We start from the raw sequence: 25,404 nt of genomic DNA, 5'->3' as shown, positions 1-25,404 counted from the left end.
ATTTCCGCCGAGACAAGCCCCCACCTAACCAGTGGAAGGACCGCCAACCTCGTGCTAATAGAGGACATGATCAATGTGACTTCCGAAATACTCCCTTTTGGGACCAGGAACATCACCATCACAGCTCCTCTGACGAGGAAGCCACAGATCAGAACAGGCGAACCAGCCAACAAAAGAGAAACAGCACTGACGGTAAGTATAATCAATCAGGTCTGACCAAGAAAGATCTTGAAACCATCAGGCAAATGATTGAAAATATATTCAAGAAAGAAAAGAAAGTCGACGTCTTTTCTATAGCTTCAGCAAATCCAAAACCTTCTCCTCCGAAGAATCCATACGACCAACCAAACGTTGTTGTGGAAGAAGTCTACTTGGGCCCCGAAGAAACTGAGCAGGTGCTGCCTCAGACTCAGGCCCCAACACTCTCAACCAGTGCGCATGAACAATCAGACGCAGGGAGAAAGAAAACAGCCCCTCCTAGTGCAGTTCTGGTGGTCCAGTCGGACTCAAAAGAAGAACCATTCAAGGAGGACTCTTTGATCACTCAAGGTGAGCCACCTTTCCAACAGTTCTTGTGCCCCCTCACAGAAAAAGGAATCGCTCGAAAATTCTACTTGCCTACTACACTTGAAAACGAGCTTGAACATGAAGCACTCCTTGACACTGGTGCAGATATCACTTTGATGTCATCAGCGCTTTTCGACAAGTTGCAAATGGTAACACACCAATCCAACAAGAACTTGAAATTGCAGAGCTGTTCTCTTGACGCTCAACCATATTCTTCCACAAGCACCGTCTTGAAGACCATGGCAGTGATTAACTTCACTATTGGACCAATGAGCCTTGTCCACCCCGTGTATGTGTCTCCCCTTGACACTATTCCTCTTCTAATTGGTAAAGACCTCCTTAACCGATTTGAGCCATTGATTGACTTCAAGCGTTTGAAGATCTGGGCACAGGTCCGTCGACCTCTGCCTATTTCTCTTTCCCATGCCACTGCAGCTCAGTGCTACACCCTTGAGACAAGGACCTTGACAAGTGACAACCTACCTGACACGATACAATCAACCAATGTTGATGAAGTGTCAGAAGAAACTAATAACATCCAGCCACCACCCTTGTGGCCCAAAGAAGAACTTCTGTCTGAACAAGACACTTTCTTGTGCACGTTGACCAGTTCTCCTAAGGCATACAACTACTGCCCTCAGGTAGTAAAAGGCATCAAACTTGAAGATGCTGATGTCAACGATGTGATCTTGACCCCCTGGACTGATAAATCAGCCATCAGCCGAGAGCCGTATAAGTCCTTGTCACGGACAAATCCAAATCTTCCGTTTGTGAAGAAATCTTTCCGCTTCCCTTTAGATCCCACACCTCAGGCGATAGCGACCGCCGACGGGATCTGCACCTTAAAGGTGGTATGGAACCACAGGGAGCCGAATCATCTTTTTCTGGTCATTCCTGACCTACCACACTCTGTCCACATTGGCAGTGATGTACTTGTCAGACTTACTGCTCAGATGGACGCGATCAAGCACATTCCATGGTCTCAGACAGGAGTACGAGGTGAAACCACCCTTCCTGACCATGACGACATGAAGTCAGGAAAAACAATTCCTGAAGCAAGCCAGGTGGCCAACGAACGCCACCCGCACATACCTGCTAGAACGAAGGACGTGTCTATACACCACAGAAGACCGTTCAAAAACAAAGAGCTCAATGACCTACCAGATACTTTGGCCAAAACAGGTGCCCCTGACGGGTACCCCTGCACACTTGACACTGGATGTTTTACCCACCCTCCCACCCCAGTTGTCTCTGCTCCTCAAATCATCAAGGGCCTTCTCGTCCATGTCTCCGACGCACTCACTTCTCCTGAGTTCGTGGTGCCTCAGAGCCACAGGGGGGTAACGCCAATGCATGCCCTTGACTCTCCATGCGCAGGCCACAAAAGAATCAGAGCAACCCCACACAGAGTGACAGGGTTCTCACCTTTTGAAATGACAACTGATAGACAGATGATGCTTCCACGGCACCTGCTCTACCAACCAGACGAGTCCAACATTGCAACGGCATATACAACACACCAGTATATGACCGACCTAAATGCTCACCTCAAAGCCACCTTCGCCTTTGCCCAGAAAAACTTGGACAAGAGCGCAGAAGGACACAAGGCCTGTTACAACCAAAAAGCGTCCCATAACAAATTACAAGTGGGGGACCAAGTCTCTTCCGCCGTGTACCAAAACAAGGTTAGCAAAGGTCAAAAAGAGCCAATCTTCAAATGGGTTAATCGCAACCAAATTAAACCACACAAAAACCCCATGGGACTTGTCGGGGACTCCAACGTCCCAATTAGGTCATAAACGATAAGAAACGTTTAAACACCCACGGGTGCCAATCAATAGTGGAAAAACAAATAAGATCGCTGTTAACGTAAACTACGAAAATTAATTGTAAGATAGGTGTCCTATCCTAATCCACCAACCTCGATTTACTTTCCAAGTTAAAATCGACATAATCAATTAGCTACAAGTGGGGGTCAAACACCTCACACAACATAGTTCCCTTTAGGGCTCAACTCTATACATCTAACAGAACCCTAACCATGCGCGTTCTTTTCATGAAGATAATTTGGCTGATCACCAATTATCGACTGCACACCCAAAAATTTATTTGTTAAGTAAATCCTAGCGAGGTATGTAGGAAAAACTTTCCTACCACCACTGATCTGACCAGCTGGACTGGTAAGAAATGGAACCGAGAAATTATAGAACATGCTGAAGCAGACATGACTCACATGTCGCTGCGGTTACAGAAGTTCACTGTCACACAATCAAAACTGAATGGGTATGTTGAGAAACCTAAACGGTTCATTGGAATTATGTCCGATTGCAGACATAAGAGCACAAATGTACAGACAACGAAACGAGTTGCAACTGTAATACAATCATTGAAGAGCACCATTCTGGTGGTTAATGCTTATAGTGAAACCTTGAGCAAGACTATCCGTGCGATAGTCTCTATTTTACCAACAGTGTCTGTTGACTGTGCTCATACACAACTGGTTAGCATGCTAATGACAGATATGTTGCGAGAGATCCTCAATGGACAGCCTAGCCATTAGTAAGATTTCCCCATATCTTATTCCTAGATCCCTAGAGTAAAACATATTATTCTCCGCCATCCTAGAGCTAGCATCCTAGATAACCAAGTGATTCAGAAATTCAGTTAGGACTAGATAGTGACCCTGTACTAGATCCCTTTTCACTGATATTTCCAAAAAAAAACAAAACACCAACTCTGGTCTTAAAGGTGGTTATCAAGTCAACGTCCCTTCGATGACAACAGGTCCCATCTTGTCGATCCGAAAGATCCCTGGACAGCGATCATTCGAATCGAGTGGGGGATATGTAGGAACCTGTGGTCCTCTCAATTCTTCCCCTCTCTGGAATTTAAATTTACGAAGTTGTTTTGCAGAAGAACTCTTCTAACAGATCAACCTTTTACACCTTAGCCATAAATGTGCCATGTCCGAACGCGGGACAGGCCCACGCTATCGGACCTCCCTGATGCTCTGGACGTCATCTGAGCCAAGGGGACAGATTTACCGTTCTCTGGAATTTCACACCCTCTTTCTTCTTCTAATCTTCCTCTTTCCACTTGAGGAGACATCAACAAGATCCCAGGAACAAAAGGGGGGGTCTTAATGAAAGACTCACCTTTTTGGATTCGAATGGATAAATTCAAGAAGCCTTAATGTGATACTAATTATGTTTTAAATCTGTATTCATTAATTTTCCTTTCAGAGACACCTACATATGTAAACATACCACTAAACAGGTTTGCTTTCCCCTCTCCAAGAGTGGAGCGAAACACTGATAAGCCGGTCGTAAATAACTTTCTTTCCCCAGAACCAGACTCTGATATGCATTTTCCTCTGAAAAGCACCTAAGTTTTATAATATGACTATCGAAAATGTAATAACCTGGTAAGTTATATATTATTGTTCAGGAAGTGCTTACGATCACAATGAGACAATTTTGGTCCTTGTACGATAATGCTAGCCCAAATTCACATAATTTGTCACAGTAAGGATGGATCAACATTGCCATCAAGTGGCTATCTTTAAAAGTATTTTCTCTCTTTTAATCAATTGTTGAAGTTAAAGAATGTTGAAACTTAGGTATGTTCTTATACTAATAGTAGCTTGAAATCATAACTGTTGGAATTGTTATTTTAGAAACCCCGACCTTTTATTATTAGCAAAATGTCAATGTAAAGAGAACTTGAGTTTATTAATTTATTGATGTTTTTGAGTTACTTTGATGTGGTCATTCTGATACGTCATCTTGTCATGTTGTAATGTTGAGTGTTGTCGCATACGAAAAACATTGCTAACGAGTCATGATGAGTGATGGAATGATTAAATTAAATAATATAAAATAAGTTAAGAAGATCAGGCAATAAGACATCTCGAAACAAAGGAGAAGGCGTTCTCTTCTCTTTCCGCACGAAGATTCTGGAAACCCGATCCAAAACACGCCCTGAATAATTAACTCATAAAACCAGAGAGACGCACCCATTTCTCCGCTCTTTCCGCCGCTCTTTCGCCGCACTTTCTCCGCACTTTCAACTCTCCACGTTCCGTTCACATTTTACTTTTATTTTAGTTTTCTTCTTTACGTACTTAGTCACGTTTGTACTTAGTAACTTTAAGAACAACTTGAATATTGACAATACGGTCCTTTTCAAGCTCTGTTTGTTTCTCGTCGGATGTTTTTCCCGACGTACGATTTTTATAGTGACTTAAATATTTTTCTAGCTTTATTCATTTTTATACTCTACGAACCGAAGTACTAACCAACATCGTTTATAAATTAGCCAGCGTAGTCAGCTGGGATATCAGAGAAAGACCCAATCTCTTCGACGGATCAAGAAATCAAGAAGCTGTTGCCATAGCAACGACATCAAGAAGACGTGACGATCCGACTTCTTTCTTCAAACACAAAGACATTGCCAAGTGTCATCTGCCTTTGACTGAACACCTACAGCGCTCTCAAGCAAAGCTGGGTGTTGGAGTTGCAGACCAAGCAACAAGTCCTGTCTACCGGTCCCAGAGAGACCTGCATCAGCTGTGCCGCTTCGTCACCATCTCGTCACACCGACGCTCCGCCATCACCGACGCCGAGAAGACTCTACAAAAGTAGGCTTGAATCGTTCCTACCGCTTAAGACAAAGAGTTGGTGTCACTACTTTGAAACTCCCTACTAACATCTTTTAGAGAAGATTGATTAGATTAGATATCAAATCCATTCCCTTTAGTTTAGGACTTAAACATCTCCATCTCTCACCATCGCTCCAGAAATTATTTCATACCTTATTATATTCGTTCATTTGATACACTCCTATATTCTATTAGTCCCTCATTTATTCATAGTTGTCACTTTATTAAATAAATATTTGTTCACACTTAAGAAGTTGTTTGTGATGTTATTTTACGGCAGAGAATGACTGGTACAAATTGTAGTAAAGGATTCACTCCTTCAGATATGCAAATTATTTAATTGAGACTGATAAATTGATTTAAACCGTGTTCTTCCTACGATAACAGGAGGTGGTGCCCTAACGAGACATTTAAAAAGGTGTAGACTACCCTACACCTGCCCAGGTAAAAAATAAAAAGTCTTTTTTGCAGTTCCAGTCATCCAGTCAACACAAACAGGCCTATTATAACTCATTCAGCAGCATTCAGACCGAGCATATTGGCGAATAAACAGGTAATGAATGGTTTAGAATGTGAATGAATACATGAATAGATAAAAGGCTGCTGGTTTGTTGTTGGCCCCCTCTGTGGTCGCTCGCTGGACAGTCGTTGCTTTACCTGCCATGGACAGGAATATGAATGTTACCTATTTTAATGATGCATCCAGCCCTTTACTCTCTGTGCTCATTAACAGTCAGAGAACACATACATGGTTGTCATGTTTTCAGTGTTGATATCTTACGTGCGCAGCCTGAAGAACAAGATTTGTTTTTCTCAGGTCTCATATAGAATTCAGTACATTCGCTTTACATAAACTCAAGACAAAACATGATTCAAATATTGTTTTCTTTATCATCACCGTGCAACTTTTTTCCAGTAACTACGGCTGTATGTGCAAAACAGAGCAGAAAAGCACCGTTAGCGAGACCATTCTTCATTCTAAAGAAGACTAGGATGAGCTGTGCAGCAGCAATAACAAGTCGCATACAAATAGAGCAACGCCACTCCTGTCATATTTGAGGCTGCATAATTCCCACTTGAGATGGATGGTTTTCATCATCCTGGTAAACCCAGGCTTTTCATTTAACGGGCGCAGCGTCTTTCCCGATGTGAAATGCCAGCGATTCTTTAGATTCCACTCGCCGCTGCTCTGTCTCGTTCTTAGAGTGACACTAGAAAGCGAGGCGGCTCGTGTTCGCCGCGGTTTAGATGTGGTTTCGGGCACGGATCGGGAGCCAACGTCTAAATCTGCTCCCGCTCCGCTGCTGCTGCTTTGGCGCTGGGACAGGTTTGTCCTGCTGCCGCTTCGAAACTTCATTGAAATATTTAGTATTTTGCTAATCTTCAATCCTGAATCCTTTGAAATAATTGTGTCGGGCAAACTGGGATGTACGTTTAATGCAAATTCAAGGTCAACAATGAAATTACGGATTCTCTCAGAAACAATTGAACAACTGTACAACTGCAAAAGTGGTACAGTATCCAGCCAGTATCTGCACGACTTTTTGATTTTATTCCTCAAGGTTTTGAGTGATACTCATATGGAATAGTGTAGCTACGGTGGCAGCCCAGACCCTAACGCCGTAACGTAAGGCGGTAACCTGGTCTGTGATTGGTCCGCTTGGTGGTAGCCTATCACCGCTTTAGTGTTTCCGGCTGCTTCTCCAGCTTTGCGATTTTGAAATTGATTGGCTCACACCGAAGAAAGATTGACCGAGGAGGTTCGAAGCATTTGTGTGACTCGTTTCCAGCGAAATTTTGGCGAAAGTTCCAGTCGTTGTTGAAAGCGAAGCAGGAAGTAGAAACAAAAATTAACCCAATTGGCAAAAAAGTGTTTTTACAGAGCGAGCCAGACTGACGAGTGCACAAGTATGAATGTCTCACACCGGTCTAGGCTAAGTACGTAGGTTACGGTGTCTAGTCCCGCAGAGGTGTAAACCGCACTTACAGGGGAACTACTGTTTTTTACAACTTGGACCTTATTTCTGGCATAAAATACAGTCGTTTATTCACCCATATAACTTTTGTGTAATTTGTATTCCTTCGGGAGATAATTACATCAGCGTATATCCATATAGTGGGAGTGACTGGGGCACCGAAACGCAGCCTCTAAATAACCCATTATCTGCCACGAAACTCAATATTTTGTTATTGTACACTAGTGCTATCCCCCGTTGAGTTAGTTACCTCTCTTGGGCACCTCTCTAGTTACCCCTGTTATCATTCGGGGTCTGTAGATTGACCTACAGTTCCACTCAATGGCAGATAATGCGTTATTTAGAGGCTGCGTTTCGGTGCCCCATTCACTCCCACTACATGGATATACGCAGATCTAATTATCTCCCAAAGGAATACAAATTACACAAAAGTTATATGGGTGAGTAAACGATTGTATTTTATGCCAGAAATAAGGTCCAGGTAGTAAAAAACAGTAGTTTCCCTTTAAAGTTAACGGCCACAAAGAAAAACTCCTTTTAACGGGAAGAAACCTTGAGCAGAACTCATCTCAGGACCCATCTGCTTGAGGCCAGCCAGGCGTCTTTGTGAAGAGGTTCCTCCCGGGCGTTACATTTATGTCAATAAAACGTACAGTCTATTATTTATTTTCTGAGTAGATGATTAATTCTTTGATTAACTCATTACTAGATACTCCTTCTGCTATCAGAAGCATTTCAAACTGTAGCTTTTACCTAATTATGCTCTCCTTTGCAAAAGAATCATGCAGTGTACACATAATTAGTAAATATATATTTTTAATACGTTTTTAAGCTCATGCTAATTGGACAGTGTTTAGTGCGTGGTTTAACTTCACTGGCTTGTGCTGATTGTAATTGGAAATGCAAGCTGTATTATTTATCTGCAAAACGTTGCTTACACCCACTCGAAGCGTAGCGTTAATGGAAACTCACATTGCTCACGACTTGCGAATGCACCGGGAAGCAGTGGTGCTGCCGTACTGGTCATTAACATCCGCTACGGAGCGTCTTTGTTGACTCCAGCCACTGGCCACTAATCAAGAATCAAGCAAAACTCGCTGTAATAGTCCAGATACTGGTTCTGCTGCCTCGTTGTTTTGAGGTCAAAAAGCCTCAGGATGTTTTCTCTTGAGAGGTTCGTGCACGGCGGTTGTGCTGCTGGGGCAGGTCATTTAATTTTTACCGAGTGTCCATTACACCAAGTCTCTGTTTAGAGAATTCCCACACTTTTGACAATTTGGTTTGGGCTTTTTTAGATCTCATTTTTGGCATAGCTCACAATCTCAAGTAAGTAAATAAAAGAATGTAAACCCAGTTGATGTGGCAGTTAAAGTAGAGCGCAGTGCACGCATCTGTTGTTTTTAGTGACAGTGCAAACAAACTATAAATTAAAGCCTTGGCCTGCAGTTAACTCTATGGTCTATTAATACGAGTCCAAAATTAAATCTGTGGTTGCCATGGTCTCATTCAGCCGAGGTTTCTGTTCATGGTTAGCTACTTTTTGGCACCAGCAATAGATCATGATCCCCCTTTTTAATCAGTTGTTCGCAGCTGTCGTTGGCCTTCATATTTTCCAACTGGGATTCAACTACTTTAACAACTAATTTGTGATTCTCACACTGTCAACGATCCCATTTACCTTGGTTGGATGAATATATGAGTTCTGTCCATGTTACACAGCCAATAGCCTTCCAACACCAAAGTTGAGTACCACACTATAGTACTGCCCTGCCACACACCTACTATTGACCTTTCATTAAGCGTAACCTACACCTAACCTAAACCAATAGATTAAGGTTAAGGGACCTGTGGGCTGGTGGTTAGAGAAGCAGCTCCGGGACAGGTCCATTCTCCAATATATCCATTGCTTAGATGTCTTGAGCAAGCACCTAACCCCAGAACTGCTCCCTGGGCACTGCATGCCTGGTAGACCACTCTGCTGTGTGAACAAATGGACAGGTTAAATGCAGAATTCTCCCATTAGGGATCAATAAAGGGAATAAATAAGTAAAAACGAAATTATTATGAAATTAAAAAAAGGAAAAGGTCTGTCTTAAATTTAAAAAAATACTGGAAATGAATGTGGAAAAACACAATCTGTAGTTTTGGCCAACTGCAGGAAGGAATTGGATAAATCCGCAAATGTCACTGTGAAGAGTTATAATTGGAACTACTGTACTTTCTTTCCAAAAGGCACTTGCATCTGGAGTTGGGTTGGGTTGGATATCTCCGTCCTTTAAACACCGACGCCCCGCTTGGCTCGATGCCCCCAAGTTAGAATGTGCTAGTTTGTGATTTGAGTGAACTGACCCTTCAAGAATAGATAGCAGATGACTCAGAGGAATGTATTCTTTTCCTTTGTGCGCCCAAATTTGTTTCTCATCTGTGCCGTGCCGCATTAAAATGTGTCCTCTCGGTAGACTCTCAGCACTGAGTCACAGTCATCTCTGCCTCCGCTAATAATGGACACGCAGGGCACACTGACGTGGCAACAAGAGACCGATGAGACAAACTCTTAGTGGCCGGTGACGTTCCGTAGAGAGTCACGCATTTCCATTAAGTAATGAGGGAACAACTGAATTTCCCCTCTAAGATCTGTCCTGACACAGAGACTCGCCTCTTTGTTGGCTCATTATCAATCACCCCGCAGCTAATTTGTCGGTTATGCTTTTATACGCGCTGAATTCATTAATTTGTAATCCACAATAGCCTTTCAATCAAACAATGTTGTCCATCTGTTGCAGCCTCTTGAATGTTATTTTGTTAAGCCACAGCCCTGTGATGTGACAGTTTGAGTCAGAGCTGACTGAGGGGAGTGTAGATGACAGCTCAGCCTCTCCAAACAGCCTGATTTCCTGCTTCAAATCTGCTCAAATGCCCCCACCACCACAGCCGTCCTTCCCTCCCTCCCTCCCCTCCAAACAACACAACCCATCTAGAGGAAACAGACTCCTGTTGGCATGGAAACCATGTGGGCCTGTGTTTAATTTCTTTTGATAAGTAATGCCAAGCACGCTACAGCATGAAATGGAGCGCACCTTTCTAGCTGCGAGCACGACAATCCTTTTTGCAGAATTAAGTTTCTTTATATTTTTAATATCGGGGCGATACGAACGCCTTGAAACCTTGAAACAAGCTCCGGGTAGCGGGGTTTGCTGAGCGTCGCTCGCGAGCCAAACTGTGATTTATTTTCAGCCTCTTAAAAAAACCATCACGGGTGGAAAACGGCCCGCCGAAGCCTCCCGACGCCCCGCCCGTTTGTCATGGTCACCGTGCCTTTGACCACGTCTGCGCCAGCGTCAGGACTGCCAGTGATTACAATAAAAATTATGCAAATCTCCCACCGCGCTCGTCAGCAGTTTCTCTCGGCTGGTGGAGAGCTCAGCAAACTGCCCTTTGAGCTAAATTCATTTTATTCATAGTTAATTTTCAAGTGGCCGCCTGCTCAAATAAATAAATGTATCTCCCCCGCAGATACATCAATGAAGGCACGGCTCTTTCTAATTTTGGATTATACAATAAATAAATAATAATTAAAAAAAAAAAAGCTTAATAGCTCCTTTAATTTCCACCTCTTGGTCTAAACACGTAATCCCCCCTTCGTGGAGTCAAGGGGCCATGCTTAAGCGTGATGTTTATGCTGTGATTTGGTGGCTGCCCCCGGGTCAAACGCTCGCTGTTGTGTTTTGCCCTGCAGGCTGTTTTTTGCAGCTTTGTGGCTCCGTCAAGCAGGGCCGTGCATCAAGGAGCAGGTGGAAGGGAGGCGGCGGACGGGAGGGAGCAGCCTGAAATAAGAGGTGACTGCTGACATTCACCTGGATGCCCTCTGCAAGGGAAGGAATAAGCGGGTAAAAAAATAAAAAGAGGGAAAAGGGAAGTGATCCCGAGGCTAGAGCGAGAGGCGGAGGGGAGTGTGCGTGATTGCGGTTACTAAGGCTACCGCATGCTGCCCTGCTAGAGAGGGAGGGGCTTGGAGGAAGGTCAGGCAGCTGAGGTACAACCAGCTAAATCAACTCTGAAGCGCGAGGTCCCCGGTGGCATTGGGGCGGAGGAAATGTAGCTGTTTAGGTTGCTCGGGAGGAACATAGATTGTTGCTTAGAAAGGGACCTTGCGCATGCCGTGGCTTATAGCACACCCTCTGGGCTGTAAATCCCTTTGATACGCCAAATAAAAGAGGATAAAAGATGTAGAGAGAGATGAGGAGACAAGTATACGAGATAAGATTCCTTTTCGCGAGTTGTACGCTTTGAAAACATTCCCCCCGGGGGATGGAGGTCACCTGGTATCTGTGTTCCGCATATAAGAAGGGGGCCCTTCGGAAGAGCGTGGCGGGCCCGCGCTTAACTCCCTCTCCCGGCTGTCACCTGGGCCTCAAATCCTCTCCCGCCCCGTCCCTGACGTCTGTATCCTGCGACGTCTCGGGACAAACAGACCGCCGGAGCTTTTAAAAGCCGTTCGGAGAAAAGAAATGATGCGACATAAATTTTAAGGCGAGGATTCTCTGTCTTTTGTCCTCTCCCCCATAAACACACACACAAACACGCCGCAGGATGAAAATCAATAGCCTTTCAAGAGTGAGTCAATGCAGAAACTAATAGCTAACAAAGCTGATGCTGTGAAAAAAAAAAAAAAAACAGCAGCGGCTCCGCACACACGGTGGCTCTAATGTAACGGAGCTGTGCTTAAGCACGCTGTCGCTCTTTGTCGCCCGTATATAATTATTTCGCAGGGTAATAGAAGGACCGGGGAGGATCTAAACAACAACCCAGGCCCCCGCGCACTAAGCCTGTCATCCCAAGGGCGCCCACATTACGACAAACATCACAACACGGCGGCCAGGAAAGGAAACCGAGGACGGATAAGGAAGATGGTCTTGATTGTCTTGATTAAGAAATTTGGCCGTCTTCCTCCTCGGCATTGATTAGGCCGAACGTCTGACTAAGCAGCTTCCCATTAACTGTAAGGGCACTTTATGGGCATCCACATTACATTCGACTCGGCCAGGAAGCCTTCCCTCCCGCCCCCCACCCCCCCTTGAGGTCCAAAGTGCTGATCCTCTCACACCGGAGGGTGGTGTGATTGAAAGCCGAACAAAGCCGACCTCATTTGGCGTGACACTATCATCATTATCTTTATTGTGAACGCTTACAGCATCATCACCAGGCTCGTCATTAGCCTCATGCTCCATTAGGGTCTAAATAAAACTGCAGGGTCATTTTTTATTTTTTTTTTTGTCTAAGGCGTTATATTCACCAAAAACAAAACTATTCATGTGTTGGCACTTCACTGTGAATCCACAAAACAACATATCTGTTTGTTCTCCTTTAAGTCAGAGAGCCTCATACCCCGATGAAGGTCACTGACCAGAAGATGATCACCGAGCATAGAGTCTGCAGAAGCCGCCCCTCTTGAACGCCGCGCATTTATTTGCCTTTGCGAGTACACTCCAGCTCCCGCCCTCTCCGTTTTTAAGCATGAAATATTAAATTCATAAGAGCTTTTGCAGCTACAGCGTATCAGCCGAGGCATGGAGTTAAGTGTGCAGGACACACGTGTAGGGCAGGTCCTATCTGCTGACGGTGCCAATTTGGAAGCCTTTTTTTTTTCTTCTCATGATTAAACTTGATCTTTGGCAGGGTTTAAGTGCCGCTTGTCACCGGACCACACACACACCTCTTGGGCAACATTTTCCATCCACCAGAGGCGTCGTTCACTGCACCCTCGGCAAGTTGTGCAGCTCCAGAAGGCTGGGTCTTGATTTGTTTAGCTCAGATTTCCCTGGGACGAAACAGGCGGGGGATATGTTGCTGGTTTGGAATGCAAAATGATCAGCTTCAGGTCATAACAGATCAGAGAGAGTGAGGCTATTGAATGCAACTCTGATGGGATTGTGAGGCTATATCTGCACATTGGATGGGTGTTTTTTTTTGTTTTTGTTTTTTTGGCAGCTACAGAAATAAAAATCAAGTTTGCAGGACACTCAGGATCCAGTTGTGCTCAAAGATGGCGAGCTCCTGCACTTTGACATTACCGAGCCTTGCTACCCCCCCTCCCCCCCTTTTTTGCCCCAGCAAATCTTGCCAGGGATGTTTTATTCGGAGGTCCCCCTGTGTATGTATTCGGTAAAAAGAAGATAAAGTCAGACCGGTTGTCTCTTTAAATCAAGCTGCAGTGTTGATGTGCCCTCAAGCTGAAATGGTAAGAACCATTTCCACCTCTGCGGCAGGGAGCCTGACCAAATAGGCGCACTAGAGCGCTTCAAACGTGATTCTCATCCCCTTGGCCACTTGTGGTCTATGGTCGCCTCCACTCCTGGAGAGGAAAAAAGCTATTTGTCAGTCTTTTTCTATTGGAGTTTTTTTTTTTATTTTCCTCCCCAGCGCATCTCGGATATATTATTTAATTTTTATTTCCCTCTCTTTTCTTGTTCCATCCGCAGAACTCAGTGGCAGTCGCCTCAATCCATTTACCGCTGGCTGGTACGCCTATCTCCTCCTCTGCGTTGCAATCTGTTGATAACTCCACTTGCAAGCTGCAGTTTATTGTGTTTCGCAATGGGAAACTCTTTCCTTGCACGGGGAATTCGTCGAATCTCGCGGACGATGGGAAGCGTAGGAGCGTTTCAACACCAGTTGCTTTCACCAAATTAGGTAAGAGGAAATCCATGTTTATCATGATGCCTGTGATGTCAACGCTGTGCCTGTATCGCCGACATGTTTACGCACACACACGCGCGCGCACACACACTCAGTCGCCGTCTATCAGTTTGTTCTGCGCAACATGTTGGCACACGGGCTTCTGCTCGCGTGTTCCAAAATCTAATCCAAACTCTGTCGCTGTTTATTTGATTTAATAATAAAATATACGCATATAGATTCACACCAGAGCATGAATCGAGTCAAATCACGGCTGCTTTAGGTTTCCATTTGCGATGAAAGTTGTCTGCAACACTTCACACAACAGTCTTTCCAGCTGCAGCAACTGTCTGACACTTAATGCCCGTGTGCATGCGTGTGGTGTGCATGCAGGAGTTCCGTGCGCCCGTGCCCGTGCTTCTTTTTTTTTTTTTTTTTTTTTGTGCCTTAGCACTTACTGACTTTCCACTTGGTTTCCTTTACAGAATGTGTTGCTTTTCTTGCAGATGGGTGCAGCCTCGGGAGCGCCGTGCACTCCGTTACCATCGCTCTCAGGCACTTCGCACTGGGTGTAGACCCCACCGCAGCCTATTGGGATTTTGACCTGCTGGATGGACACGGTGGCTGGAGGGCAGAGGGCTGCCACATAACAGGCTCCGGGGGCAACACGACCACTATTCATTGCACCCATCATAATAACTTTGCCGTGCTAATGGTGAGTAGTCTGCTGCTGCGTTGCTACCGGTGTCATTAATTTCACCGTGACCCCTCATAACGTGTCTTCCACTGCTTAGGGCCTATTATGGATCAAATGCAGCTTTTTTTTTCTCTTCCCCCACACCATGGAATAGATGGAGTCACGTGTTTAAGAAGCGCTTCATGCAGAGACCTTTAAAAGCTTCCTTTTATTGTTGCTCTTCAGGAGAGGGAAGGGATTTGTCAAATGCGCTACGGGGATTTATTGGCTTCGGTGTTTGCGTTACGCCAAATTCCCCCTATGTCCTGGAAATGAGAAGTTGCGCGCGTTGTATAGCCTGCCACCCTTTTCCAAAAAGCAGCACAGCAGCTGAAATAGAAGCGATGCTCAAGAGAAGGAGCGCCTTGTCAGGAGCTATTCGCCTCTGAGCGCAAGTGGTGTGCTAATTGGCTGCAACCATCGCCGAGCAAAAAAAGAAAAAAAAATGTTGGACTGGAAAGCGTAGCATCGCTCATCTGTGTCGCTCAAGTTGGTCTCGACGCCGCCGCGATGCCTTCTCCCGACGACGTCTCCCTGTTCAAATTGATTTCATGAGGATAATACCAAAAGCGCAATGGCATCGCATCGCCCGGTCGCTCCATAGAGCCGCTGCGCCTGGTCCGCTCTTTTGGATGAAAAGAAATCCTCCGGATGTTTACCGAAGAGTGGGATTCGATAGACTGGGAGGTCAGTTCTCGGTGGAGCATGAAAAGTGTTGTGCTTGAGATGTCGGTGCTTTCCGAGAAGCCTTTTTTTACCTGCATATTTTATGAAGGCACTGTTCAATCCCGCTGTTCGCTGGTGTGTGGATAGAAGCTGGCTCGAGAAAAAAAGCCGCATAGGAAGGGGAAAGAGTGGGGATGCTGAGGGAAAGCGGCGTGGAGAGAAAAAAAAAAAAACGGCATGGGGGTGCTCAGGGGGAGAGAGTGGGGTGTCTGTTGAGAATACTAAGCTGTTGTCAGATGGAGAGCAGATGTCAGATTGTCGCTGTGCATGTATTTCTCTATCAAACACGGGCTTGGGGAGGCGCGCCGTCAGTGGGCACCTTTCTCGCGGTCAGAGCGAGGCTCGATCGGCGTTTTTCCCATTTCATTTCGGGTCAAATTTCCTGCCGTCACATTAACCATTTGAACTTCCAAGACACGTCCGACAAGTCACGGTGACGGGTGGAGAGCCGTGACGGGGGGAGCGTCCACGTCGCGGTCTTGTGTGAGCGTTTTGCGCCGGGGATTGCGCGTCTGCTAATGCAGTCACCACACCCGCCTGGTCTCTGCAGTGCCCGAGAAAAGGACCCTTATTTACGGACTTGTGACATCATTCTCCTGTTGGCTGGCCTCATCTAGAATACGGCACGGTGCAACACCTTTATACCTTAGAGCGGCTTCTGCAAGTGCTAGACCTGTTGCATAATCGTTTCATGTCAAACCGAGAGGAAAGTGCCAATTACTGCAAGTTGGCCACGTTTAATTTACAGTGTTTGCAAATAAGGAAACCTCCACCAGTGACGATAGCGTTTATAACCCGCGCATTGGAGGCACTGGAACGGCACCAAATGAGCTTCACTTGGGGGAGTTGATGATTTTGTTTGATATTCTAGCTGCTGTGACACAGTTAAACAAGGTGATGGTGGCGTCCCTGTTCTCTGGGAGTCGAGCAGCAGCAGCAGCAGCAGTGTGGCAGCGCCGACTGGTCCTTACACGGCTGTTTCTATCACCCACTTGCTTTAGAAAGGAAGACCTTGAATGCCACCGTATGTCAGCTGTGCGCAATATAGAAACGCAAGGATGTGCCTGTGACGCCGAGCAAACGCACGGCAGGGTGAGCCGCGGAGGAAAGGGGGGCAGCTTTGAAAGATGAACAATGCAGCAGCGACAAAATAAAATAAATCATTTGAAAGAATATAGATGGGAAGGGGGGGAAGTGGGCGAGCAGTGCAATGTCATATTCCTGTTGATCCAGACTCTTTTTTTTTTTTGCACAGTTCACCGAGAAGTGCATGTGTGTATGTGTGTGCACCCCGATATAATGGTCCCCGGGGCCTGAGGTTTGGGATATATAAAGCACTTTAATGAGAAGCACTTTTTGACTTGGCTCTGAAGGAGTTACATCTCCCTCCCCCTGGCTTTGTGGTCAGAATGCCAAACTTGGGACCAGATCCACAGCTAGAGCCTCTAAGCTTCCGTCCGGGCACACGTTACGTTCCACCTGAGAAATGACAGCTACAACAAATGCAGAATTGTGCCTCTTTTGCGTTGGAAAGCAGGTCAGGTACAGAGCACGTTAAACTAAAACTTAAACTAGTGATACAGCTCGTTTCAGATGTGGGTCAGCTATTGAAAGACGGCTTCTGTTTCTTTTTTTTTCCCTTCTTTTCTTTCTTGCACTGAGCTGAACTCGAAGCTGTTCGAAAGCAGCCGTTCCAGATTTCAGCACCAGGGACAGTTCCCATGCATTTCCCCGTCTCCCTCCTACCGTCCCGCCTCCTCCTCCCCCATCTGCCTCCTGCAGGCCTGTGTCTGTCTGAAGGGAGGGCTGACTCACTCGTTTACAGCAATGCAGCCTCATCATCTGTCTTCATCACGGTGACAAGCCTCAACCCTACACACCAGCCCCCTTTTAACCCCCCCCCCATGTACCCCCCCCTCCAGAAGACACACCTCTTCTCCGCAGCCACCCTGCGTGCCGTGCGCCGTCTCAGAGCTAGCTAGGCTCTTTTATTTATTAATGTAGTTGCTGAGGTGATAATGTCGACGGAGGAGTTCCTGCGTTTGGTTGCTGCAATGCTCCAGACTGTTTAATATGCAGGAGGAGACCTTTAGAGCGAAAGAACACGCGGTGTGGGTGGCTGGCGTTTGTGAGTAACCAATCATAACAAAGGCCCTAAGGCCACGGTCCAATACAGGGAGGGCTGTTCAGAGATGCACTGCCTGGCCAAAATAAAAAGTCGCCACCTGGATTTAACTAAGCAAATAGGTAGGAGCCTCCTATTGGATAATTACTGCATGGGCGATTATCTTTCAGCTGGCAACAAGTTATTTAAGCCCAACTGATGCAGTGAGTAGCTTCTCATTTCTTAAACAACCATGTCTAAAGACACATCCTGTGGTCGTGGAGAAGATGTTAGTCTGTTTGAGAAGGGTCAAATCATTGGCATGCATCAAGCAGAGAAAACATCTAAGGAGATTGTAGAAACTACTAAAACTGGGTTAAAAACTGTGCAACACATTATTAGAAACTGGAAGGATAGTGGAGAACCATCGCATCAGGGTAAGAAGAGAGGCAGATGAAGTGATGCACCCATCATTCCTAGTGTCTACTGTACAAGCCTGTGGGGGCAGTGCTATGATCTGGGGTTGCTGCAGTTGCTCAGGTCTAGGCTCAGCAACATTATGTGTCCAAAGAATGAGGTCAGCTGACTACCTGAATATACTGAATGACCAGGTTATTCCATCAATGGATTTTTTCTTCCCCGATGTTCACGGGCATATTCCAAGATGACAATGTCAGGATTCATGGGGCTCAGATTGTGAAAGAGTGGTTCAGGGAGCATGAGACATCATTTTCACACGTGGATGGGCCACCACAGAGTCCAGACCTTAACCCCACTGAGAATCTTTGGGATGTGCTGGAGAAGGCTTTGTGCAGTGGTCAGACTCTCCCATCATCAATACAAGATCTTGGTGGAAAATGAATGCAACACTGGATGGAAATAAATCTGGTGACATTGGAGAAGATTATAAAAACAATGCCACAGAGAATGTGCTGTAATCAAAGCCAATCCAGACTTTTTTTTTTTTTGGCCAGGCAGTGTATGTTCCCAGAATGTGATGAACACATGGAGTGAAGTGGAAATGGAGGATGCTTTAGTCACAGTCGAGCAGGTGGCCCATGGTAGAGTCACGTGCATATGAATTGAACGAAGGTACCCGAGTCTGTAATGTTTGCTGAGGATGGCTTGAAATTGACATTGAGACTGATGCTATGTTGAAATAATATTATGATAATATTGTTAACACCGAGGCATCACTGTGTACTTAGCTGCTGTGGTAGCCTATGGATGTAGAGCAAGTTCTAGCCTGGAGATCAGATGATCTTCAACGGCCACGTATTACTCGTGGTGGAAAGTCGGTCTGGACTCGGACTGATTATGTTTCTGGGAATGTGTTTTGGGAATCTAAAAAACAAACCAATCTTCATTTTATAGATCTGATATCGAGGAATCGATCATCAAATCCTCAGATTTGAATCGGCGTTAACCTCACTGTGCAAAACCAGCTCTGCTCCAGCTTCCAAGAGCAGCGTCAGGATTTTTTAAATTTGGTTTTACTTTGCAATCCAGACGCACGATCCATTAATGTGACGACCTGTCTTACTTCCCTTTAGCTTTTCATAGTCATTCTTCCGAGTTGTATTAATGGTGCAGCTCTGGACTGCTCTTCCTCCCCGGCCAGGAGTCATCATCAGTCCTGTTTTTCTCGTTTTAAATTCTTTATCTGGGTGAAAATCCTTCAGAGATATATAGAAACTACAGCTCCTAGCTGGTGACACTCTGCTTTATCGACACCCTGCAAAGATCTGGCAGCTCAATCATATCCTTTGGGTGGGGCTTTATGTGGTGATGGACAGAAGAGTAACAACGATGTAGTCATGCAGGTCACCTGAGCACCGTTGAGTAGACATTGTTGGCTCTGATTGGTTGCAATTGCGTGCAGGGACATTTTTTTTCTTCTCTGAATTGGTTGAAACACACCCTGTAATGAAATCCAAATGGAGTGTTACCAGATCAGCTGCACAAGGCTACCATACTACTTTATCACTTGGTATTTTAGAGTTTTTTCCAAAGCCTACACCCTCCAAAGTTCTTCTGTGTCATACATTTATTTAAATCAGTGCATCGGGGACTTTCAGCGGGGAGATTTCTCTTTCGCTAACATCTCACACATTATTGCAGCGTGTCACAAGTCAGGAAAAATGCCACTTGTTCGAGCTTAAACCGCGTGCTGTGTTCTGCAAACTCATTTTATGTGTCTGCGTAAATTATTCATCTAAAAAGCAGCTAGTAACAGTAGGTCAGATAAACGCTGCGCGCTAAAGTGTGCATCGTTTGTCACTCAAATGCTACGGACCGAATGATTTACAGTACCGTTTCAGAATGACACGGAAATACTCAAGTCGAGCACGAGTGCCTCACAACTGCAGTTACGCACTGAAATGTGTGTTTAGTCAATCTGGACCACGAGAATAGTTTAATTTGTGAATTATTCTGATTTATTCAGACACTGACAGGAGTTTCTGGCTGTCGTGTCTTCACAATGGAACTCACTTTATGAATCGCAGCTCCTCCGTCTGTCTGACTGACTGATCTCAAATATGTTCCTGAAAATCGTCTGTAAAATCACTGGATTTGATTTTGGGAAATGGAACAGCTCATTAGATGCTAGGAAAAACTGCATTTTCAGGAACATCCTCTATCATACCCGTCAGTTTAACTTCACCTGTGATGGACTGCAGGCCGCAGTCCATCACCCTGGAGGAAACCTTGCAGAAAAAAAATGTAAAAGACACGTTCTTCAGCTCTCATTCTTTGACTTTGGCCGAACAGTTCACTTGTCTCGGCTGCTGCGCCTCCATCTTGAACCAAACCGACCAAGACGGGATCCCATCCCGATGAATTAGCTCTCATTGGCTGAGCCTTGCGCGGGCTCGATACCGCTGTGACGTTGCTGTTGACCGCCGGCGCTGACCGCCGCTCCCTGCCTTCAATTTACAAAGGAGCAAAACACCAGGATGGCAGAAGGACCACGACAATCCGCCCGTCCCATTCTCTCAACAGCTTATCCCGATGACTGTGAAAAAAACACAGGAATAATCCGGCTCCGTCGCACAAATATCATTAATCAGCTTTACTTTGCTTTATGATGCGTTCCAAAATGTGAATTGCCACCTCGATCGCGTCACTGTCGCTTAAAAGGTAGTAGCTCGGAGGAAATAAAGGATGAATAAATGGAAGGGATAAAATTAGAAAGCCTTCTGTGCTTCGGCTTCGTTCGAAGAGACACCAATTGACTGTGATTACATTCTTAAAAAAAATAAAATAAAAAAATCATTCTAAAGGGAGTTGTTTATTCAAATTAAATCCACATATGGTGTTTTCTAATTTGGCAGCAATGGCTAGCGCACACATACTGTAAGACGCTGGATACATGTCTTTAATTGAAAATAACCTCCCGGCAACTTTCCAAATCTCTGTAGCTCAAAAGGTGTTTTCTCGCTTTTCTTTTTTCTTTTCTTTTCTTTTTTAGCATAAAGCATTCTCGTGTGTCCTCATTAGTCCTTTGTCCTCACATGTGTTCAAGACAGACACAATGACACAACAACAAGCCAGCTTTCGTTGTTTGCCCTCAAGAGAGCCCCCAGCTTTAGCGCGGGTAACTTCTTTATCTTCACGCGCTGGACTTTTTCTGTCTCGGTGACACGTCGACGCCGAAGGAGCTTTGGCGTTTCGGGGGGAGATGAAGGGATTTACAGCGATAATGACGATGCCCTGCTTAGATATGCGACCCAGTCTCACGGCGGCACCGCGCTGGCGTTTTTTGTTATTTTTGTTGATATGCATTGTAGTGGGAGGGGGAGAAGGACGGGGGTGATGGCAGCCTGTGATATCAGCAGACGGGGGTAATGCCTGGTTGTGTGTTAGATGATAGCCGGTTTTAAAAAAAAAACAAAAACGGAGGTTTGTGTCTGAGGAGTGGGTGGTCCATTCAATAAACATCACCCTAGCCTCTGGAGAGCTCTTTTCAGTATGTACACACAAAAATGCATCACGTACTGTTAGCATGGCAGTGAATTCAGCTGGCTATACGTGCTACGTGCTGATTTCTATAATGGGTACATTTTGCTGAGATTAAGATTGTTTTGCAGATTACGGATGTTGCTGCTGGAAAAAAAAAGCGGATTGTGGGTGATAGCAAAAAGTAATTTGCTGAAAGCAATAGTTTAATGTTTTGGGAAATGCTTAACGCTTGCTCTTAGGAGAGCGCAAATAAGCAGTTAAATGAGAAGAACAGTCCAGATAAATTAAAAATAAGACGTAGTCCTCCTGTAAATGTGATCAGCGGGGCTTTGGAGGTTCTGGGAAGTGGATTTTGTTACCCCTGGATGGAGCCAGGCTAGCGGCTTGTCTGTTTGCACTCTCCGCGTGAGGCTAAGCTAACTGGCTGCTGGCTGTAACTTCACATATGCTGGACACTCATAACGGGGCCATTAATCTTCTCATCTAACTCGCAGCATGAAAGCCAATTAGTGTATTTCCCCAACCTATCGCTTTACTGTGAACGCCATAGCTGTTTGGTCGCTGATAAAACCACAAGGAGGGACCCCGGCGTGCCGGAAATACGAGTAATTCGTCACTGCAGCGGCGTTCAGCCTTGTCGTAATTGCGCAGCTTACGCTAACTCTCGGAGCAAACGCTAATTATCTGCAGCCCGCCGAGCACCAACTAACTACGTCTCACCCTTCACCTCGCTCGCACTCGTTCCAAAAGCGAGCACCCGCCAGACGAGCGCTAATCCAACCTCCATCCGCGAGTGGGCGGCCTTCGCGCGGCCTCCTAAGCGGCAGCTGACTTAACCGGTTACACTGAGGCTGTTTTCAGATGACCCCCCTGCAACAGAGCCGGGGGTTTGGTTTATAAATGCACTGGTGTTTCATTTGGAAGCATTGATTTAAAGTTGACGTCAGGCGTGGTTACTTTTAGGATTGCTTTGTCTGTGTGTGTGTGTGTGTGTGTGTGTGTGTGTGTGTGTGTGTTTGCTGAATCCATGGCTCCACTGCAGACCTTTTTTTTTTAAATTCCATTGCTACTGTTCTGATTCACCCTCTCAGTGTTTGCTGACTGCAGACTTGCTTTGGTGTGAAAAAAGGGGCAAAGGGACCTGCTCATCCAGCAGCACCCAGCAGATTGCTGCTGGCCAATAACCCGACATGTGATGCAGATTATTTCCTCCCTGACTAATGAGTTCAGAGCTCACAGACCACCATTCATCTCAGACATCAACCGTTTTGCCCTGGCATTGCCGGAGGAGCGAGCCGATACCTACCACCGGCCCTCTCTCCCCGACGCTCGGCGTTTGCCGCTCTTGTTTTTTTTAATGCGGTGGGTATCCGTCATTTAGCCCGGGTACAAATTGCATTGCTTTAACCTATTGTTATTCAAATTATGTATGCTCCTCAGCTAAGTGTATGAGAGATTATAATAGCGCTGCTGGCAGCAGAAGGGATTTTTGCACGTCGGTGTGCGCGTTAAGGAAGTTAATGGGCTATTCGGTGGTCTCGCTGTTTTGATGTTGTTTATGTGCAGTCACTGATTAATTGGCAGCCAAAACTGTGCAAAGGTTTTTATACCCGGGCAAAGCGCTTGCTTGAAATGTAAAACTGTCCTCTCTGACAAGCCGTCTTCATGAAAGATAATGATGTAGTCGAGTTTTGATTTTATTTCCGAGGTTTTTGGCGCACACTTCCCCCAACAATTAGTCAGATATGAGCACTTGGGTGGGATGAAAATGAAATGAGATATTTTTATTTTTTTCAGTTGTTGTTGCAAAAAGAAAAAAAAAAAAAAACTGCGCGGACTCTCGTGCATCTGCTTCGCGCTCTACAGTTAGTCACGAATGATTAAAACGAAACCGGTCCCGCTTGTCCTCTCGCATGCGACGGAGGCCATCTGACATACATGATTCATGTCCCGGAACACTGCTGGAACACACAGTCACAACCAAACAAACAAAAAAAAAAAGGAAGCGTTCACGTCGTAACGTGGCATCTGATCTGAAGCCGTCCATGTCAAAATGCCCCCTCTCCCCGTCCCCTCTTTCACCAGCTGTTCCCTAGCCGACAGCGCGACCCTCTCTGAACCCCAGAGACAGCTTGGTAGAAATGAGGGCAGGCCGTGTAAACAGTCTCTCTCTCTCTCTCTCTGTCTTTCTCTTCCCCCTCTATCTGCTTCTGTTTGGGCTTCTGTCACTGGCTTTCAATGGGGTTGCTGTATTTGTGCGCTGCGTTTAACCGAACTGGACAGCACCTCATTTGCACATTGCTGGACAATCTAGACAAACACATTAAGAGCTTATTGTTTTTCCTCTATTAGGGCGGCGGAAAAAGTGATCCGGCCCCCGCGGTTGGCCGGATGTTTGGTTGGCTCGCTGGCCAGCCGGACGTCTTCAGGTCCACTTCTGTTGTCGGCCAAACCGGCATCTCAAGCCTCAGCTCCCTTGTTCCCCCGCCGCTCCCAGGCTCCGATTAGTAAAAGTATATCACCGCAAAAATAAAATGAAAAGTCAGAGGGTTAAAGGTGACAGTCATTTTCATAATATACAAGAATTGCAGTTAGTTCTTGCATTATATGTCACGGCCTTCACAGTCCCTCACAACCATTTCACCCCACGTCGCGGTGGACTTAATGCATCCTTCTCCTCAGCATGCAAGAAGAGTGCAGCCCTGCAGTTGTGTATTTTTGAATGTACTGTAAGGGCGTGGAGCTGCAACTGCTGCTGCTGCTGCTTCTGGGATTTTTTAGCCTTATAATTAGGGAGCGGCTATTGATGCAGTGTGGCCCTGCGTGCACTCCTCGCAGGAAGATAAGGACAGCAGAAAATGAGACTTATGTAATTCGAAGGGGCAGCAATAACATGACAGGAGAAGGGAGTATATCTTTTGGCAAGGTCTATTAAGAGCCCTCCAGATTTTTAGTCCGATGTCCCGCGGTTTAGATATCCGTGTGATGTGATATATATATATATATATATATATATATATATATATATATATATATATATATATATATATATATATATATATATATATATACACACACACACACACACACACACACATTCATTTTTTTTTTATTTTTTTTTTTTATCCAGGAAAGTCTTCTCTGGCTATAATGGAGCTGCTGAGGATTTGTTGGATTAAACCCAACCATGCAAATTGTTCCATTTTCCTTTTTTTTCAATCATGAGTTATAAGACCACCTGATGATATCTGGGACAGACAGTTAAAATATGCATTTGTTCCCCCTGAGAGGACAAACCAGAAAGTAGTAAGAACTATATACTGAAAGGATGAGGCTGGTGATATTCAATATTTCCTTTTTGTCTGTGGATTTAATGAAAATAACAAGAAAACACTGAGTGTGCGTCCTTTGAACAAGGTAGCCAAACATTTGCACATAACACGTCAGCAAGCTAGTTTGTTCCATCGGTTGCCATGGTGCTTTACTACCATGACAAAACACATTGTAGTTTATTTGCAGTCACTTTTAAAATCGAGTCGTGGCACCAAAGAAACTCATTGATCAAAACATCGATCGGCACCAAATGTCGTTCCAATAGATGCATTCTCATAGTGGCCACATTTCTTATGGTTTAAAAAAAATCTTCTGGCTACTTAGCTCAAAACAGTAGGACATCATACACTGATCAGCCACAACATTAAAACCACTGACAATCTCGTGACAGTTCAGTGTTCTGCTGGGAAACTTTTGGACCTGGCATTCATTCATGTGGATGTTACTTAGACATGTAGCACCCACCTAGACCAGACCAGGCACCCCCACCCCATAGCAATGACACTCCTTGATGGCAGCAGCCATCCCCAGCAGGATGCAGCCTGACACAGACACACACACAAAAACGCTTTAGGAACAACTCAAAAAAACACATGAAGCCTCCAAATTCACTAAACGTTAAATGGCCTTGTTTTTATATGGCGCCATTCTGCCTATTGGTACT

General features: G+C 45.3%; 1 protein-coding gene across 1 annotated transcript in view; it reads left to right on the top strand.

Annotated features, from left to right (window-relative positions):
* adgra1b (adhesion G protein-coupled receptor A1b) overlaps positions 1–25,404 on the top strand; it is a 182,217-nt gene that overhangs the window by 106,065 nt on the left and 50,748 nt on the right. The window contains exons 13-14 of the mRNA XM_084562352.1: positions 13,683–13,893; positions 14,385–14,593. Coding sequence (XP_084418478.1) covers positions 13,683–13,893; positions 14,385–14,593 — 420 coding nt within the window. The remainder of the gene's footprint in view (positions 1–13,682; positions 13,894–14,384; positions 14,594–25,404) is intronic.

Source organism: Chelon labrosus, assembly GCF_963514085.1.
Source record: "Chelon labrosus genome assembly, chromosome: 15".
NCBI classification, from domain to species: domain Eukaryota; kingdom Metazoa; phylum Chordata; class Actinopteri; order Mugiliformes; family Mugilidae; genus Chelon; species Chelon labrosus.
The sequence above is the reverse complement of the archived record's forward strand: the minus strand, read 5'-3'. Positions and strand labels throughout refer to the sequence as shown.